Here is a 19,380-nt window from a genome sequence, read left to right on the forward strand (position 1 = left end):
AATGAGGAAAAAGAGAGATAAAGCGCATACAAATTAGAAAAAATTGAAGTCGAACTATCCTTGTTGGTTGAGAATATGATCTTATACAAAGAAAAACATAAAGACACCTCCAAGACATTCCTGAAATAGATAAATAAATTCAGTAAAGTCTCAGGTTACAAATTCCATGTATACACATCACTAGCATTTCTATGCATTAACAACAAACAAGGTAAGAATAATATCAGCAACTCAATCTCATTTATAACAGCTTCCAAATAAACAAATAAATAAATAAATAATCTGGGAATATACTTAACCAAGATTGTGAATCATCTCCACAAGAAGAACTACAAAATACTACTTTAAAAATGTCCTAGATGATACAAAAAATTGGGAAAGTATCTCAGGATTATGGATTAGAAGAATAAATGTTGTGAACATGGCCACATTGACAAAGTAATCTACGGATGCAATGCAATTTATACCAAAACACCCATGTCACTTTTTTCACAGAATTAGAAAAAACAAACCAAAAAAATCATATGATACCAGAAAAGAGTACGACGAACAGCGAAAGCAATGTTAAGGAAAAAAGAAATCAGGTGGCATCGCATTACATGATGTTAATTTACACTATAAGGCAATATTAACCAATAAATCACACTACTAAAATAAAAGTAGACACATACACCAATAAAACAAAATAGAGAACCCAGGAATAAAGCCAAATACCTACAACCAACTGATCATTCACCAAGCAGACAAAACCATAGACTAGAAAAAGGAAACCCTATTCAATAAATAGTGCTAGAAAAATTGGATATTCCTATACAGAAGAAGGAAACTTGATTTCAATCTCTCACCATATACAAGAATTAAATCAAAATGGATTTAAGACTTAAATGTAAGACCTGAAACCATAAAAAAAAAATTTAGAAAAAAAATACTAGAAAAAACTATCCTCAAAATAGGGTTAGGTAAAGAATTCATGTCTATGACCCAAAAAGCAAATACAATACAATCAAAAATAAATAAATTGAAATTAAGTTAACTAAAATGCTTTTACATAGCAAAAGATGTAATCAACAGGGTAAACAACCTACAGAATGTATGCACAAGCTCCGTATCTGAAAAAGGCCTAATACCCAGAATCTATAAATAACTCAAATCAACACGAAAAAAGAAAAAAAACCATCAAAAGTAGGCAAAATAAATGAACATTTTTCCAAAGAAAAGAAACAAATGACTAATAAACATATGAAAACACATCACTATTCATTGTACATCACTATTCATTAGAGAAATGCAAATCCAAACCACAATGCGATACCACCTTACCCTTGTCAGAATAGTTGTTATTAAAAAGTCAAAACCAATAGATGCTAGTGGGGATGTGGTGAAAAGAAGAGGCTTATACACTTTTGGTAGGAGAATAAATTACAACAATCTCTATGGAAACTATATGGAGATTTCTCAAAGAACTAAAAGTAGACATACCAAAAGAAAAAGAAAGTCATATTATAAAAAGGACATCTGTAGGAGATCTGAGAAGAGCAAGATGACCAAATAGAAACCTGCAGCAATCATCCCTCCACATGAACACCAAATTCAACAACTAGACACGCAAGGAAGCACCTTCAGGGAAACCAAAAATCATGTGAGTGATCTCAGTACCAGGTTTCACATTCAATCAATGAAAGAGGCATTGACTGGGGCAGTAAAGAGCCTTGCACACTATCCCTCCTCCATCCGCAGGCAATGCCACACCAGCACATCAAGCAAAGAGAATACATTTCCCTGAGTCAGAGAGAATGAAGTGATTGTGGGACTTTGTATTGAATTTCAGAGGAACATAGCACAGGTCAGAATGCTGCCAGTGCCCACAGAGGGAGCATTTGGACCCACCCAGCCAAAGAGAAATTCTCTGTCCTGAAACCTTAGTTCTGACTACGTCCATCAACTGGCTGAGAAAAAGCAGCCTGGGGCCTGAAATAAATTCGTAAGGCAGTGATTTCACAAAGGACACCATCCTTGGGTAGTTCCTGTGCCTGTGCTGGCTCCGATCCAGTGGGCTTGAGGTACACATGACCCAGAGATACACTAATGGTGGTGGCCAAGACAGTGCTTATGTCACCCTTCCCACAAACCCTGGCAGTGCAGCTCAGGGAGAGTCTTCTTCCATTTGGGGAAAGGAAAGGAAAAAATTCAGAAGACTTTGTTTTGCAACTTGCATGCCAACAGCAAAATAAAGTACATAGCAGACTCCTAAGGCCCTGGATTTAACAACATAGTCCATGAATTACACTCCTAGAATCACCTTGAGCCCGAAAGATACACTCTGCTATTAAAGGAAAGACCCAGTCCTGGCAGGATTCACAACTTGCTGACTAAAGAGCCCTTGGGCTAGCATAAACATCAGAGGGAGCCAGGCAACAGTCACCATGGGCTTTTGTTGAGATTGACTGGGGTCCAGTGTGACCTAAGCAAAGTCTTAGCTATGATGACCATGAGGGAGTGCCCACATTGCTCCTCCCCCAACTCCACCAACTCAGCACACAGAGTGAGGAAAGAGAATGACAAATTTTCCTCATAATCCAGGAAATTCTCCTATATCATTCCCAACTCCACCAAGCCAGTACTACAAGGATTTAGCAATCGTCATAAAATTACTGGACGTGGGGTTCCCCCTGTACTGATTCACCTGTAGTAACCAACAAGTTACTTAACAACACTCAATTTCCTTTGAATATCTGGAAAGCCTTCCCAAGAAGCTCATGTTAAATGGAGCCCAGATCAAGAAGTTTAAAATAAATAACTGCAAGATGGTGAACCAGAGGCACCACTAGCCAGAGCATCTCTGTAAGAAGGAGGAGCTTTAGATGAAAGAGAAAGAACAAACAGACAAACGAACACAGATTGAGTGACAGTCTAAAGGAAGGGTTTCTGAACCTACAGGAGACTCCACAGGAAGAGGCTGCAAAACACAACTGGAAGGAGAAAGGCATCAGTGGGGATTAACCCATTAGAGGCTTGGAAACCTACAAGAAGGGTAGGTGGAGGAGGAGTTAACATCCCCCTCCCTCACATCTCAGACTGTCGGTGGGCTCCAGAGCTGCTGGAGCATCCTTCTGCCCACCTAAGCCCAGAGAATGTTGCCACCAGTGAGCAAGGAGCTCCTTAAAAACAGGAAACCAGGCTCCCAGCCTCCCAGGACACCTCCCGACCTTCTGGGAGTCAGCTATTCTCCAAGAAATACAGGTTCCAAGCAGGATCCTTGCAAGACATTTGGAAATAATAGAGATAGAGACAAAGTGTAGTTTAAAATGATGGGGGAGGCAGAGGTCCTCCAGCATTCCCGTGAGCCAGGAGTCACTGAGTGAAATCCTGCATCAGTATTTATTGGTACAACAATTAGCTGTTAGCGGTTACAGATATATGTGTACAGATCATTCATTTAGGTTTAAAGGCTCCCCAAAGGTTTCAAGAGATCCTTTAATTAATTCTATCTACGTGAGCAAATGGTTACAAAATTTTTCTAAGATAAACTTCTTAAGCACTAAGTTAAGAATAGACCTAGCTGAGTATACAAGTTAAAGATAAAATTACCAATTAGCAATAAAGCTAAAACAGAAATATACAGACCATGTATTCTTTATCTAGTTTGTCATTAACTGAGACATGTGGTCAAGAGCGAAGCAGGAATTGTCCATGAGGCTAATTAGCTTTAGCTACAGGTGCCTGCTGGGCTGGCATCCTTTGATCACTTCCTTAACCTGTGACCCTATGCCGAGCTCCGCCTTACACAAGCTCCAGGTGCTGGCCTGCAGGCCTCGAGACAAGCATAGCCTTGCAGTCACCCCTGGTCAGTGGAATGCCTCCCCTGTTGCTAAGCAGCTTCTGGAATGTGAACTAATATGCTCAGTTTCCTTCAAGCAAAGCCCTGAAAAACTCTTGAAACTTTCCATGTCTCTTAATTCTGTATTCCAACAACACCCCACAGATCTGAGCTGGACAGTAGGTGTCATATTTCTTGTCTACCACCAGACACCTTTGTCCTCCCTAGGGGGCTTCAACCCCTCAGGTTCCATATTACTCACTCCCACATAGACATTGCTCAACTTTGTCCCAGACTACAGGAGCCACAGGGGCCCTGTGGGTCCCAGGTGATCTGCATGAATCTGATACCCCATCATTCTGGACAGACTGCCTCCTGGAGAGAGGGCTGGAGATGACCAGAGTGGATTTTCCTCCAGCCAAACTCTTCTTCTCTCCTTTCCCTCCCCAACCCATCGCTGCCAAGAGAAACAAATGGGCGACCACATGGAGGCCTCTATAGGAAACAGGGTTCACACTTTTCCTTATTGGTCCTGCAGTGGAGAGAGGGGTAACACAGACCATGAGCTCCCTGTCTGCTAGCCATCCCTGGTGATATTTCCCCAGCAACTCCAGTAAAGCATGGAACTACCAAAGGTGGGGGGACAGAGAATCAGCTTCGGTACCCCATGGATGACTTGGGAACAGCATCCACATCCCTGGTATAGTCAAGAACTGGATCCCAGGGATGGGCCCACACACCAGATCATGTATGCCCAGGTCTCAATCGTATTGCCCAGAGGCACAGAAGAAATATTTGTGAATAAGTGTCATGAAATGTGGGTGCCTGCAGGGACAAAGAGGAGAGTGCAGTGGAGGTCCTAGATGTAGTGTGCTCTAAGGGCACCCCTTCTTACATGGGAGGACCGCACTTCCAGCTGAGGCCAGGATCCTGGGAAGGGAACATCCTGGCTTGCACAACAGTTGTAGGGGACCTTGGCTGGTTTGAGGGCCTAATGGCAGAGGCCTGGGAGAAACCATGTAATAAAGGAGGGTGGAAAGGAGTGAGGCATGCTCTAGACTGCCAGATTGAGGGACTCAGATAGCCCTGCCTCCTCACACAGACTTTCTGGTTGAATGGGGCCACTTGAGCCCCTCCCTGGCAGCTTTGTCCAGAGGTAGGGAGCAGATCTTCAACCCTTGTTAATAGCATTTTTCATCTTGATGGCAAGTTCACCACCCAAGCCAAACATGCCCACCCTCACTCCCCCACCCACAACTGCTGTGGTGGAAAGTAAGGGCACACTTGGAAGTCCCAGGGTTCATCCAACCACTGGGGGCATGAGAGTGCTTTTCTTGAGGGACTAGACCTGGTCACATGACCCCCCCAAAAAGCATTGCAGCTTGTTCCTTCTGGCAAGCACCACCTACTAACAGTGAAGTCAATTTGTACATCTTTTTACTGCATTTACTGACTCATCATATGGGCTGTAATTGATGCTCACCTCCAAGCACCACCTACTGGTTCAGAGAATAAACTGGGCATGTCATTCTCTAAACAAAAGAAAATCCAAAAGTAAGAAGCAATATCTGCTCCAGATGAGAAGGAATATGAGACAGAACTCCAGAAATATGAAGAATCAAAGCAAAAGGACACCCCCAAAAGGGGACACCACATCTCTGGCAATGGGTAACAACCAAAACCAGAATATTGAAATGACACATAAAGAATTTTGAACGTGGATTATAAGGAAGCTCAACGAAATACAAGATAACAAGGAAACCCAACACAAAGAAAGGACCAAAACAATGCAAAAAATGAATAAAAAAAACACCAAAGAGACTGAAATATTAAAGAAAAAAATCAAACACAATTTCTGGAAATGAAAAAATCATTCAAGGAATTACAAAACACAGTGGAAGACCTTAAGAATAGGTTAGATCAGGCAGAGGAAAGATTCTCAGTACTTGAAGACAACACTTTTTAATTGAACAAGTCAGTCAAGAGATGGAACAGATAAGCAAGAGGAACAAGCAAAGCCTACAAGAAATATGGGATTCTGTAAAAGGCCTAACATAAGAGTCATAGGAGTCCTTGGGGAGAAAGCCAAAGTAGCTGACTAGAGAAAAAGCTTGCTGGACCATCCCAGCAGAACAGTTGAGGATTGGACTGAGAGCAGAGAGTGATTACCGCTTGGAAGTAGACTTCGGGGATAGATACCACTGGAGTCCAGGAACACCACCAAGAAGAACTGAGTTACTGAGAGAGGAAGATAGAAGGGAGTTATTGGCATGTCCTGGAGCCCAGGGAAATGGTAAGGGTTTTCTTTTCCCCTCCCCCGCCCAGAGGCCTCAGGGCAGCAACGAGATGCAGGGTTCTCATCCAATAGGGGAGTGCCAGAAGAGACAAGGGAGTTGGCATCTCTGCATGCAGATGCCATCTCTGCACTCCCCGACTCCTGGCATCACAGGAAGTAATTTTGGCTCAAGCAACTCCTAGCCATGAGGCTGCACCCACACCATCGTAACCACCAAAGCACCTTGTACTGAGTGACTTGGTTCCACACAACAACACACTCCCAGCTGAGCCTGCCTTGAGCCAGAGAAGCGCACTCCCAGACCCCATTCCAAGCTCAGCCTGCCTGGGTCAGCAGAGCTGCCACCAGGGCTCAGAGAGGCAGACAGACAGGTGCCACTCCAAACTTCAGAGTGGTGCAGGAAGTCCACAGCCCCTTCCCCAAACCATAGCAGCCCTGGAGTTCTCTGTGCTCAGTAACATGCTTCAGTGCCAGGGGCACTTTTCCACCCACAGCCCTCAGTTTGTGATCTTGCTGCCTACAGGTGCTTGGTGTGTTCAGCTGCTAATTGTGCAGACAGAAGGGCAGGGGCCATGGGGGAGAGATCCAGTTCTAAGTTCAGGTGGCAAGTGAGAACCCATGCCCATTGGGAGGGTGTGGAGGAGCACAAGAGAGCAGGGTTCTATGGGTGAGCCCCATGCCTCCTTCCCCACTGAGAAGTGCCATATTGGAGTTGGCTGTGCCATTGGGATGCAATTTGCATAAGTACTGGTTCCTATGGAAACCAAATGCCTTGAGTGCCACAGGCTGAATCAGAGCAACCGTCCCTATCCCCACTCACTTTAATAGAGAGTTAAGCTTGAACCAAAATTTCCTTTAGCTGCCATTATTCTCCCAGTGGGAGCATCACTTTAGTGGTGACTTTGGGGGGTAGAGAGGCCCACCCACCTTGCGTTGGGGTCTAGTGGCACAAAAGCAGTGTACAATTGGAGATCCCCCTATCTATCAGTGATGTGCAGAGACACATGCCAACAGGCCAGATACACAAACTGTGGGGAAGCTTGAGAGCCCACCTTGGGAGGAGAGGAAACAAAAGCGGACCGATCAGAGGGAAAAGTGACCAGGTTTGTAGATAAGAATGGAAAATCTGGCCAGAGGCCTCAGCAATCACATGAGTAGGCACCTGCCATCAGGAGCAGCCCTCTAATCTTCCAGAGACAACTCTCAACTCTGTATCAGTGGCTCCCCCTAATGGCCAGATAAGCAAACTCTGAGCCCCATGGAAGCCCACACAACCAGGCTATTGCACCCCAGCTGTGATCCATCTTGCTCCTCCCCCTACTTAAGGAGGGAGCAGGGTCCAAGCAACACCTGGAAGCTAACGGCCCCTCCCAAAGCTTAAGGCATTCGTATACCCCACCTGGTGGACCAGAGCCTACCATGGGCACAAAGGATTACCTCAGTAACTGGCTCCTCCACACAAACTAAAAGCAATGACAGCAGGAACAACCCCATAGCTAAACACAGTTCCTTCCATCTCAAGCTAGTAAGGAGCAGTGGATTCGTACCCACAAGTACAGTCCACAAGCTTGAATCTTAATCTGGGGGACCGAACTCCCTACACTCCATTGGGAAGAGGTGAAGAGGAAGATAACAGGTCAGAGGTAACACAAGGGTTTCATCAAACTTATGTAGAATGGTTTTCTCTGACCAATTTTCTATTATAAAGTCATATGTAAACCACTGCTAAATTTTAAGAGAATATACTATACAAAAGGAGATTCAGAGTAGTAAAATTAATTTCACAAGAAACCACTTTACCTTGGTATCGACACTGCTTAAATCATCAATAGTCGGGTAGGTGGACATCCTTTAGAGAAAAAATATACAACAAAAATAAATGAGGTTATCGCCTTAAAATAAAAACATCTACAGGGTTCTATCTAGGTGCACTCACCCAGAAAAAATAAAACAACATGAAAGGTCAGCTATCTAGATATTAAATGATGTTTCTTGATATAATTATTAGTAAAATTTGGTCTCTGTTTTAAGAAATATTCTAGTTACTTACTTCTGTCTTCACCTCTCACAGTCTATGAAGTAGTCAATGAAGACTTACTTTTAGCTTCATAAGAGATATCGACCGCCAATATATTAGCAAATCCCGAGTATAATATGTCTTCACAAATTGTCTGTTAACTTAGTGACTGACATGACTCTTCTTACCTGAACTGGAAGAAACCTGATAACCTGAAACAAGGTAGAAAAATATGCTGTCCCTTCTCCATTACATGTCTCTGTTTCAAAGACTAATCTGTGTAACTCAGAAAATCGGGAGGCTTGCTTCTTCAGGAAGGAAAGCACCTAAGAAGGCCCTATATCTCCCCTTTACTCTAAAACCATACAGGGAGTTCCAGGAAACATCTGAAATGTTTGAAAGACAAATGTACAAAAGTAAAAAAAAATTATATGTTGTTATTGGGGATATTCTTCCAAGAAAAAGTACAAAATTAAAAATTATATTACCCGATTATTTTGCCCATACAGGTCATTCCTTATTCAGGTCTATATAAACTAGCAAGCCTTTAAAAACCTTCATAGACACTCAGATACTCAAGGAGAGAGACTACTGGAAAAGGAGAATCCTGGTAGTCATACTTCTATTTCCCAAAGTACTATCTAAGTACCTTCTTATGGGCTCCTGATTCCAGGTCCTTCTTCTGGAGGACTCCATGGCAGTCTTCAAACTTTTAATCTTCAGTCTAATACAGCACAGGTTCCTGAAAAATAGGCTCAAATGACCAAGAGCAGAAACCCTCTATTTCCCTCATCCTGATAAGCAGGCTAAACGAGTCTCAGTCATCCTCTCCCAGGATAGGCACATTACCAGCTACCCCAGCTCCATGACTGATTTCCCGGCAAATCTTACCCCGTCTCTACTCTACATGTACATGGGAAAGACATCAGTGAACTGGGAAAAAGGACAGAGGTGAAGGGACACGTGCCATGGGCCACAGACCTATGTAATTCAGCAACCGCTAGCCCCCTAGTACTCAAGGGGCTGTAAGCCACCCCTGTGTAGGTTGGAGTGGAAGTAGATGATACCACATTCCTATCTGCTACAGAGACTCTTCCCAGTGGCTCAAATTCTTTTAACATCTTTTGACAGAAATTTCAAGTTTGCCAGTTCCTCCAATTAAACAAACAAAAACACAGCAACCTGTTCAGAACTCCCTCAAACCCTCTATTTTAATGTGCCTTTCTAGATAAATCCCAACATCCTTTCTCATTCATTCATATGATTTCTCTTTATCACACTTGTCAGAAGCCCCAATATTCTGATCTGTTTTCTTAAACCTGTATTTCTCTCCAACCCAGCATTGTTCTTCTTCAAAATTGGCCTTCCAATGCTAATTCCACTCTTATCCACTGCCACTGGGTTCAGCAGCTAATTTCATTCTTATTCTCTTCCATTGGGTTCCCTAGATCTACTCTCCATTTCTATTATTAAAACACTCACCTACAAGATGATGAAAAAGGAACAGTACTGGGCTTGAATGAAGAAACATGAGTTCAAATCTCATTTCTGCCTCTGATTATATCCAAATAAATCACTTAAATATCTTGGGTTTCAATCCTTTGTTATTTACCAAAGTAAAAAGTTTCAGGTATGCTATCTAAACAACTACTTGACCAGGATGTTAAACACAGATTAAAGTACCAGAGGACATTTTTATTAGTCCCTAAGATTCCTTAAAATCATGAATTTCTATGTGCTTTGCATTCTCTGTTTAGAAAAGTAGGGAATATTTAACAGGAAAAAAAAACAATAAAAAACCAAGAAATGCAAAGTAGAAAGTAAAAAAATATTAAGACAAAATTATAGAAAATCATGGGAGAAAAAAAGATTCTAGGAAAAAAAAAAAAAAAACACGTTCATGGGATTAGGCAAGGATACCAGCCTAATGGGAAAACTAAACTGGTAAGTCATTAAGTAGAAAAATCAGTTAGAAAGAACTTCTAAATAGCTGATAAATAATTAACATAACATAGCGTATATGTAGATAACCTTCACTTAAAGTAAAACAATTCCTCTCTAGGACTTGCCTGGTCTTGCTTATGTAAAACCTATCGTCCTACAACCACAGTGAAGTGAGATCTGCCCTAAAACCTTTGATGTTAAAAGGAAGGACCACTGTCATTCTCAAATACATCAGGACATGCTCTTGGAATAACCAGATTTCTAAGAAGAACTCTTGATGAGAATTAATATATAACTAAATCTGACTTTCTAAATTGATCTAATTTGTACCTGTACCTTGATGCAATACTGCACAGGTTTCTCTTGATCTATGCTAAAGGACAAGCAAACACATTTGGGAGCCAGTCAGGCTGATAATCAAACTATGGGATCATGGAGCAATTAATTAACTTCTTGGAACCACAGTTACTTAATCAGTAAAAAGTAATAGCATGGATTCTTTGAGAAGCAGTTGTGATGACTATAGAAGATATGAAATGTTAAGCACATAATGTGGTCTGCAGCCCAGAATAGAACACTGAAAAGTTAGGTTATTTTCTCTGCATTCCCTTAGTTATCATACAATTTTTTTAAATCTGCAAAATCCTACCTGATTGTAGAGTCTTCAGAAATTCCATCCACTATTAAAAAAAAAAGCAAAGTATTTTTAAATCAACAATAGACAAATATAGAATATTAAAAGCATACAAGAGCATGGTGTTATGTGCCTATAAGTTCAGCTACTCGAGAGGCTGGGGCAAGAGGATCCTTTGAAGGGTTCGGAAATAAGACCAGCCTGAGTGACACAGCAAGGCTCCACCTTCACAAAACATAAATAATTAATGCACACTTTTGTATATGTTTTAGATTTTGGACCAAAATAAGAAAAAGACTCATGCTTTGTTACAAAGGATTCTTTTGGGGTCATACCTGAGGACTATACTAGTATTAATATTATTGATACTATTGGTAGGCAATCAATACATTAGTAACAGTTGCCTCCCCTCCTTTGATTTATCAAATGCAAGGGAGACTGGAATTTTTCAAAATTTGATACCTACAGGTGAACCGCTGTGTACAATCATCATAATCCCAACTGAAACCTACCACAGTGACAGAAACTGGTCTCACTAGCAGAGTCAGTATTGTAAGAAGACAGTGTCAAACTTAAACAGCATGATTTCTGGACTAACAGACTGGGAGATGTAATCACAGAGTATACAGCAGTCCCCCTTGCTGCTATATGTTCTCACACCACAACAGCAATTATCAACACAAAGGACTTCTTTGACCAAATGTGGTGGTGGTTCAGGGGCTCCCCATAAACAATCAAGCAATTCATTCTGCTGGAGACGCCTGTTGAGAGTCCTCCAATCCAGTTCCATCACTATCTTCAGATCCCACAGGTTGGGGCTCAGTTCCCAAGGCTGGCTTTTTCCCACACCAGTAGCAAATGTGGGCCTCCAGAACTTCTGAATGATCAGATTCACGTCCAGGTTCCTGTAATACCCTCTTTGGGTTCCACTAATTTGTCAGAATGGCTCACAGAACTCAGGCAAACATGTTGCAAAAGATATGGGTGAAGAGATGCATATGATAAGGTATGGGGGAAGGGGTAGAGCAATTCCATACCCTCCTGGGGCACCACCCTAGAACAGCTTCCACATATTCAGCTATCTGGAAGCTCTCTGAACTCACTCCTTGGCTATTTATGAAAGCTTCATTACAGAGATATGACAAATTAAATCATGGTCCATTGAAGATCACATTATCTTCAGCCCCACTCTCCTCCCTGGAGGTTGGAGGTAGGGTGGAAGTCCCAGCCCCCTAATCATGCCTTGGTCTGTGATGACCAGCCTCCATCCTGCAGCTACCTGGTGGCTGCCAGCCATCAGTCAATCCTTCACACACAAAAAGATAATCACTTTGGAGAGTACAAAAATTTTAGGAGTTGTATGCCAGGAAACCAAATCAAAGACCACATATATATTTCATAATATCACATCCCCTGTTTTAAGTGCCTGCATTGCCATAGTAACTTATGCACAAATATCTGTTAAACATTCATTAACAGTAAAAAAAAAAAAAGTAAACAGCATTGCAACTTAATATGGATCATGCAACTAAAACAACTACCATGTTATGCTATATCATTATATTATCTGCTATTAAATAAAATTTTAAAACCACTAAAAATTAAGTTGGGGTGTAACTGCTGTGAAGAACAGATTTTATACAGCAAGGATGAGACTGCCATCCTTAGAAAGGCCTGCTTGCAAGGCTGGCCCATGGCTGGGATCCGGGACATTGGCTTTGAGAGGATTCCCACCATTCCCTAAGTGAAAAGAGCGGCACACTGTGCCTAAAAACTCTTCATATAAACAATGTGACTTACTCTGAAGAGCGGCTTTCCTTCTGGGAGTCTGGAAAACACTAAAAAGACTCTATATGAATATCCATTAAATTCAACATTTATAGAAAAGTGTTCACCTTCCTTGGTGAACTGCTGGTCTTCTCTATGCATATGCCATATGGTTTGTAAAACAAAATGTTACTGGAGCACAGTCATGCCCATCTGCTTACATATTTTCTATGACTGCTTTCACACTACAATGGCAGGGTTGAGTAGATGTGAAAGCGATAACACAGCCTTAAATATTTAATACTAGATCCTTTAGAGACAAAGCTTGCCCATGACTGATTTAGACCATATGCAAAATGCCCTAAAACTGAAATCCCACCTTAAGACTCCCCTGCTCAATATTCTTCAATGAATCACTACAACAAACTTTAATGGCTCCCTACCCAGTAGCCATTCCTTCTTGTCTCTTGCTGGAGAAACACAATTCTATTTCAATATTTATCATCTTAATACCCCTCCCTGGCTCCAAAAAGAGAAATAATTATTCTAAGCTAATCACAGTAATTACATCTGTTTCCCAGTGACTGATTTAAAAATGAGCATATGGTGTGACCCACCTGATAAAATGTTACAGGGAGACCACTGCATCCTTCCCACTTTTCTCCCAAGTTACAAAAAACATATGAAGAAAAGCAGCCCTTCCCACCTTTAGATACTATCTTGTAAGAACATTGTGTTTGGAACTGGTGCTAATGAGCCAACCAGGAAAGGAGCCATAAGCACAACAGTGCCAAGAGCACCCTTGAAAGAGGGACAACAAAGTGGATCCTGGTGGCATTACTGAACCACCAAAACAACTTGGTTCCTATTGTTTCAGCCTCTGTTCCTTAGGTCATCCATTATTTGCAGCCAAATGCATTCAACCTGAGAAATTTCCCATGGCCAAAAAAATAAGATCTCTCCATTTCTACTTTTTAGTGTGGAAGCATTAAAAAGTCTTCCACAATCTTGTCTTAGCTAAGTGTTCATCTCATTCCCAAGCATTACAATTTTATGCTTTTTGCATAAGGAAAACTGAACTGCTCACACACCCTGCAAAGTTCACTCATGCATCTCAGATTTTGCACTTGCTGATCCTTCTGCCAAACATGCAATCTTGTCAGCTGTTCCTTCTGCCAAGCATCATTCTTCTGTCGCTCTACCTGGCATGCTTAACTGACATGTTACCCAATTTTTTAAAGCATGAATTCCTTGCCGTGGACTTAAACTGTCTGGCACATATGTAACATGGTAAGTACATTAGAAATGGTAGTTATGAGCTCACAGAGGGCATCAGACACATAGTAAGCACTGAATAAAGTAATAAATAATAAAAATGACAATAAAAATATAAAGCTTCTGAGTGTATTTCTTAGACATTTATATTTGGTAACATAACAAAAATGCTTATTGCCTAAAAGACTCTTGAGCATTATTTGTCAACTGGTCAAGAAAATAAATGAATGAAAATGATTTTTGACAATTCTGTTGAAAAACCACAGACATTACTTCCTAGGACAGCTCTATTTTATTATGAGAACCCTAAGGACTGAAACTACATCTATCATTGTCTACTGCAACTTGCAAAACCTAACTTATAAAGGCTCTTTCATAAAGACGTACTAAATTAAAGGTGTCTCGTATGCTTCAGATTAGCAGGTGCTTAAGTTGTCACACCTAGGGAGAATAGTACCATTTTTGCTATTGTGAAATGTTTGTGTACTTTTATTACAATTTGTTGAGCCCAAAGCAAGTCTGTTGGAATACTGACTATGGTAATCTTTTGCCTAATGGTAACAGGGTATCCTATTCTAATAAAATTACTGTTATCATGATAGCTATCTGGCAGATAGAAGAATATATATCTTGTTTTAACAAAGTAAATATATCTCATGCAGTTTCAATTTATTTGGGATGAGGTCGATAATAATGAGACCACGTTAGAATAAAAATATGTAAGATAATTTGTGCTTCTCAACAAGTAATATCTGACTTTTGTACTCAGTATCTTTAAAAATGAATCTTCTTCTGACACTACTGCACACTGGCTACTTTTTACAGTTCTTATTGCTATTTGTTCATACCAGAAAGCTATTTTTGAATTGCCAGTATTAAAGATAATTACTTCCTTAGTGACAGGAAACACTATGTAATACCCTTGATCACTGAACAACAAGGATTTGAACTATAGGGGTCAACTCATATGCATATTCAACTCATATGCATATTTTCTTCTGCCTCTGCCACACAGAAGCAACAACACCAACTTCTATTCCTCCTCCTCAGCCTACTTTGTGTGAAGACGATGAGAATGAACACCTTTCTGATGATCCACCTCCACTTTATGAAAGTAAATAGTTTTTCTTCCTTATGATTTTCTTAATAATGGTTTATTTTCTCTAGTTTTCTTTATTGTAAGAATACAGTATATGATACATATACAAAACGTTTTAACTGACTGCTTAAGTTAACAGTAGGGCTTCTGCTCAGCAGCAGGCTGTTAGTAAAGTTTTGGGGGACCCAGAAGTTATACGCAAATTTTTCACCACACAGGGAATTGGTGCCCGTAACCCCTGCAATGTTCAGATCAACTCTAATTAATATTCATTTCCTAGACAGAAACATTTATTATAAAATATAAATAACTCATTTTAATAAGAAATCCAATTGATTATAATGTCACCACAGAGGAAACATATAACATACTAACTTTAAAACCTATTTTATTATTTATACAAAAATATCATAGAGCATTTTAAGGACCATAATTAAATGAAGACTTTTTTTAGACAATACTGTTTGTGATTATAAACTCCCTACAATTAACTTCTTACATAATTCTAAATTCTAGATTACTAAGAAACAAATTTTTAAAATATGCACACAATTTACACATTGACTTTTTAACTGCCCCTTTTGTGCTCAAAACTTCCTTACTCTTTATTTTTTTATCCATGGTAGAACGACCAAGAGCAATTCACTATCAGAAGTCTTACCTGGATTGCTGTTTTCAGAAAGATCGTCAGGTATCTTTTCTTCTTTATATTCTGAAATTTGGTGGTGAATGCTATGTATAAAAATGTAATAAGTAATATTACTATTTTAATGCTGATATGAAAACATTTACCAAATATATGAAATTCTCAGAGTATTTCAACAAAATCAGGGCTAATATCAGAACTTTAATTAGCCCACACACTTCAAATGTGTAAGCGCTGCAAACTTATTATGCTTTGATTTCAAGAATACAAAACTAAGGTGAAGTCCTCATGAAGTGTGAGCAGCATAGTTCAGTCAACGAACTAGAGTACGCTTGACATAACAAAAAGTGTCCTGAACTTAAAAGAAGTCTTAGGTGCTATGACCAACAGCTATTTGTTCATGGAAAAGTTGCTTGTCTTAGGCTCAATGTCTTCAAAACATGACGATTTTTCTTCCTTGTGTCACTCTTAATAGACATTTTTATAAATATTTAATATTAATACTATAACATTTTTACAATGCTTGAAGAAATAGTCAAGTAATGGATTACTTTGTTCTTTAATTTAATTGCTGAAATTATTTTAGAATCCCAAATACAACCCATTCTACATTTTTCCCTAGGCTGCAATATTGAATGAAATGTTGAAGTTTCAAGAAAATGTTATGAAGTCCTAATTTTGATTATTAGTTTTCCTATTCTTTGTGGCTTGTAATTCAGGGTATCTCAGTTATTTCATAATTTGTGACAAATTTATTAATATATTATCTCATTAAATTAGATAACATAACTCTCCCCCCATTACTGAGCTAATCAATCACACCAAAGGCAGAATAATCAATAAATGTCAAGACCTGCCTTGGACTGCTACTATTCCTTCTCTACCTACTCAAACTCTGAACCAGCAGATCTTCGTTAGCAAGATGCTTAATCTCCATGTTCCCTCCAAGTGATGGGGAAGGCAAAACCTTACTTTTATTTTTACTAAGTTCAATGAAGGAGATGCTGGTTCATATTTTCTCATGTCTGAGATCAGTACCAACAACATATTTGCATATGACATTATACATGTTGCTCAACACTCAACTCCACTGTCATTTCATACATCACTTTACACAATTTTCTCGTTAGTGAAACTCACAATCTTAATATTGAGTCACACCTGTTTTGCTTTGACATACACTGTTTCCTCTGAGCTAGTCAGCAAACAGTCAAATGATGTTCACAGGACTGCACAGAATATGGAATGCTTCATAAATTTTCATGTCATCCTTGGGCACGGACCATGGTAATCTTCTCTATATTCTTTCAATTTTCATGTATGTGCTGATGAAGCAAGCTCAAAGCCCTATATGGACACTGATGAGTCAGGGATGAGGTTTGGCCCTGTTAAATCCAATCAACCTCCTGTATGTATGTATGTATGTATGTATGTATGTATGTATGTATGTATTGTATCAACAGAAGAGCCAAACAATTAACCTACTTTTAGCTCAGAGAATTCTGATGAATGGTTTCCCTAAGAGATAGAATTTGAAAGAATTTAAGAAACCTCAGGTACAGGTCCAAGTAGCTTGGGAGATTTTCATTGTTATGGAAAACAGATCACTTGAGAGACCAGCTACAAGTTGGTGACCATTACTCTGCAGAAGGATGAAATGTGACTTTCCAATACTTAAAAAAAGGCACTAAACAGAGGCAAAAGGAGCCTTGGCATACAAATTTGTAGCAAAGAAAAAAGGAAGTTCTAATATCTTCCTACAATGATATTTGAAACTCTCTGACAGTTTAGAACAATCTCAACTATTTGCTAGAGGGAAGACAATCAGGGGCATCAAAGGATAACTTACCATAAAGACCTAGGCTAAGTCTAGGCTGAGATGAGGGCTCCACATAAGGTTTGGAGTGTGGAGGGAGGGCCCTTTTGCTCACTATGTTTGTGGCTGTAGCTAGGAGGCCCAGCTGCCAGAGCAGGGTACTGGTGATTTAGGAACAATGGTTGAGCATATGTGCACGAACTCAAAAAATGTGTATGTAGCCTTGAAGTCTAAATATGGATCACCATATGAAGACTGAGGGATCTGAATCTGCAAAGGTCAATCATTTCCAGACAGCAAGACCAGTGTCAAATGGAATAACAGAATAAATGAAACAACAGAATGATTGAAGTGTCCTTTCATTCCCCTCTCTCAGACTTGTAAAAACAACTGTCTTCTTTGCATTTAGAGAACCATTCCATTTCCTGAAAAGTTCAAGGAGGAGGCTATAGGAAATAGCCCCCAGAAGACACTACAACATTTTCTGTTAAGTAGACATTTCAAGACCCAAATAACTAATTAGAAGGATCAAACATGTGGCATATTATCTCATGCATGAGTTATTCTTCAAATGAAATGGATGATGCTGATACCATCCCTAATGATAAAGGTTTCTTGAAAGTCTTGAGATGATGAATTCTGTACCCATTACTACTTCTAACTAGTTTAGCCTTTTGTTTGATTTCTGGCTGATGAATTCGACTAATTCACTGCCATTCCAACACTACCTGAAACACGCTATGAAATCTCACCTGATGTATAAGATATAAAATTTGAAATTATTTTACACCTTGATTTAGTGTTCACTGGTCTTTTAATGTAAATACTTACGTATTAAAACCACTAGTAGTGCCATAATCCTTCACAGTCCTTCCAGAGATATCTTCAGAAAAAACATCCATACCTTCCTCAAGAAGGTGTAGTATACTTGGTGAGTTATGATGTTCAGCAAGCATGAGGGCCGTTCTAAAATAACAAAGAGATAACCTCACCCTTGGGAACTTTAATAGTTATTTAAAATGCTAATTTGATATAGACTGCCAGCTGAATATTTTGCCTATCAGTATAGAATTAACCTTTTATATGTACTAACTGACACAAGCATCCTGGGTGCTCAAGCGTGCCTCTTTGTAAATTACCACCTAGGTTAAAAGGAAGGGACAAAAACGTAGCTTCTTGTGTCATTAAGGTATGACATAGTAGAAGTTGGTCATTCTCTGCTGAGATCACTTATCTAAAGTAAGCAAAGCATTGCATGAAGTATGCTCCATGTCTTCCCTATTTTGACATAATGGACTGTGATTCAGAGTCAACTAGGGGTCAGTTAAGTAAGAGCTATCTGCAGGCTTAAACAATAACATTAGTAGTAATGGTGAAAATAGTAGCCATAGTAGTTTCAGTTAATGATGTTGATGAGCACGTGCTGGGGACTTAATTCAATGTTCTATACATAATCTTACTTGTACACAACCACCCTGGAAGGGCATAGTGTTATTCTCCTTCTCATATTAGAATACACATTTGGTGGGAAGTGGTCTTCCCAAGGTCACACGCCTAGCAAGTGGGAAAGCGAGAATTTAAACCCGGTTTTATGTGAATGAAAAGCTGTCTCTTCCCTTTATCATCCACTTATGACTTATCTTCATTAAAGAAAAATTTTATCCACTTAAAGTGGTCTTTCTCTCATTTTCATAACAATTAAAAAGAAAAAATCAAAATACATTAGAAATGAAAAAGGAAAACAACTGATGAACCCACAGTATCTAGTTATAGCAATTAATAATCCTTTACAGATCACCTAACATCAATATTTTTCAAAGAAAGCACTTAAGGCAAAAGAGTCGTCCCAAAGAAAAAATGATTTTCAACTTCTATTTATGTTTCATATACCATTTTTGAAGGAAATTCTATAAGAAGAAGTTAAAAAAATACTATAAAAGGATTAAGAAGTTCCATATTGAGTCATAAAGTGATCTAAAAGTTAAAGTCCACACTTCAGTAAAACTAATATGAAACCTCTTTAGGTGATATAAGATGACATGATCAAAAACATCAGATTACAAATAACA

The 19,380-nt window shown here is 39.6% G+C and overlaps 1 protein-coding gene and 1 non-coding gene across 2 annotated transcripts in view; both read right to left on the bottom strand.

The window, feature by feature from the left end:
* LOC123640624 (ankyrin repeat domain-containing protein 26-like) overlaps window positions 1–19,380 on the bottom strand; it is a 47,686-nt gene that overhangs the window by 9,678 nt on the left and 18,628 nt on the right. The window contains exons 7-11 of the mRNA XM_045555213.1: window positions 18,143–18,277; window positions 15,511–15,581; window positions 10,724–10,754; window positions 8,780–8,872; window positions 7,914–7,962 (exon numbers count right to left, since the gene is read on the bottom strand). Of these exons, the coding sequence (XP_045411169.1) occupies window positions 7,914–7,962; window positions 8,780–8,872; window positions 10,724–10,754; window positions 15,511–15,581; window positions 18,143–18,277 (379 nt within the window). The remainder of the gene's footprint in view (window positions 1–7,913; window positions 7,963–8,779; window positions 8,873–10,723; window positions 10,755–15,510; window positions 15,582–18,142; window positions 18,278–19,380) is intronic.
* LOC123640873 lies at window positions 16,730–16,836 on the bottom strand. The gene has a single exon (XR_006736113.1). It is a non-coding gene; the product is annotated as a U6 spliceosomal RNA (small nuclear RNA).

Source organism: Lemur catta, chromosome 6, assembly GCF_020740605.2.
Source record: "Lemur catta isolate mLemCat1 chromosome 6, mLemCat1.pri, whole genome shotgun sequence".
Lineage (NCBI taxonomy): Eukaryota > Metazoa > Chordata > Mammalia > Primates > Lemuridae > Lemur > Lemur catta.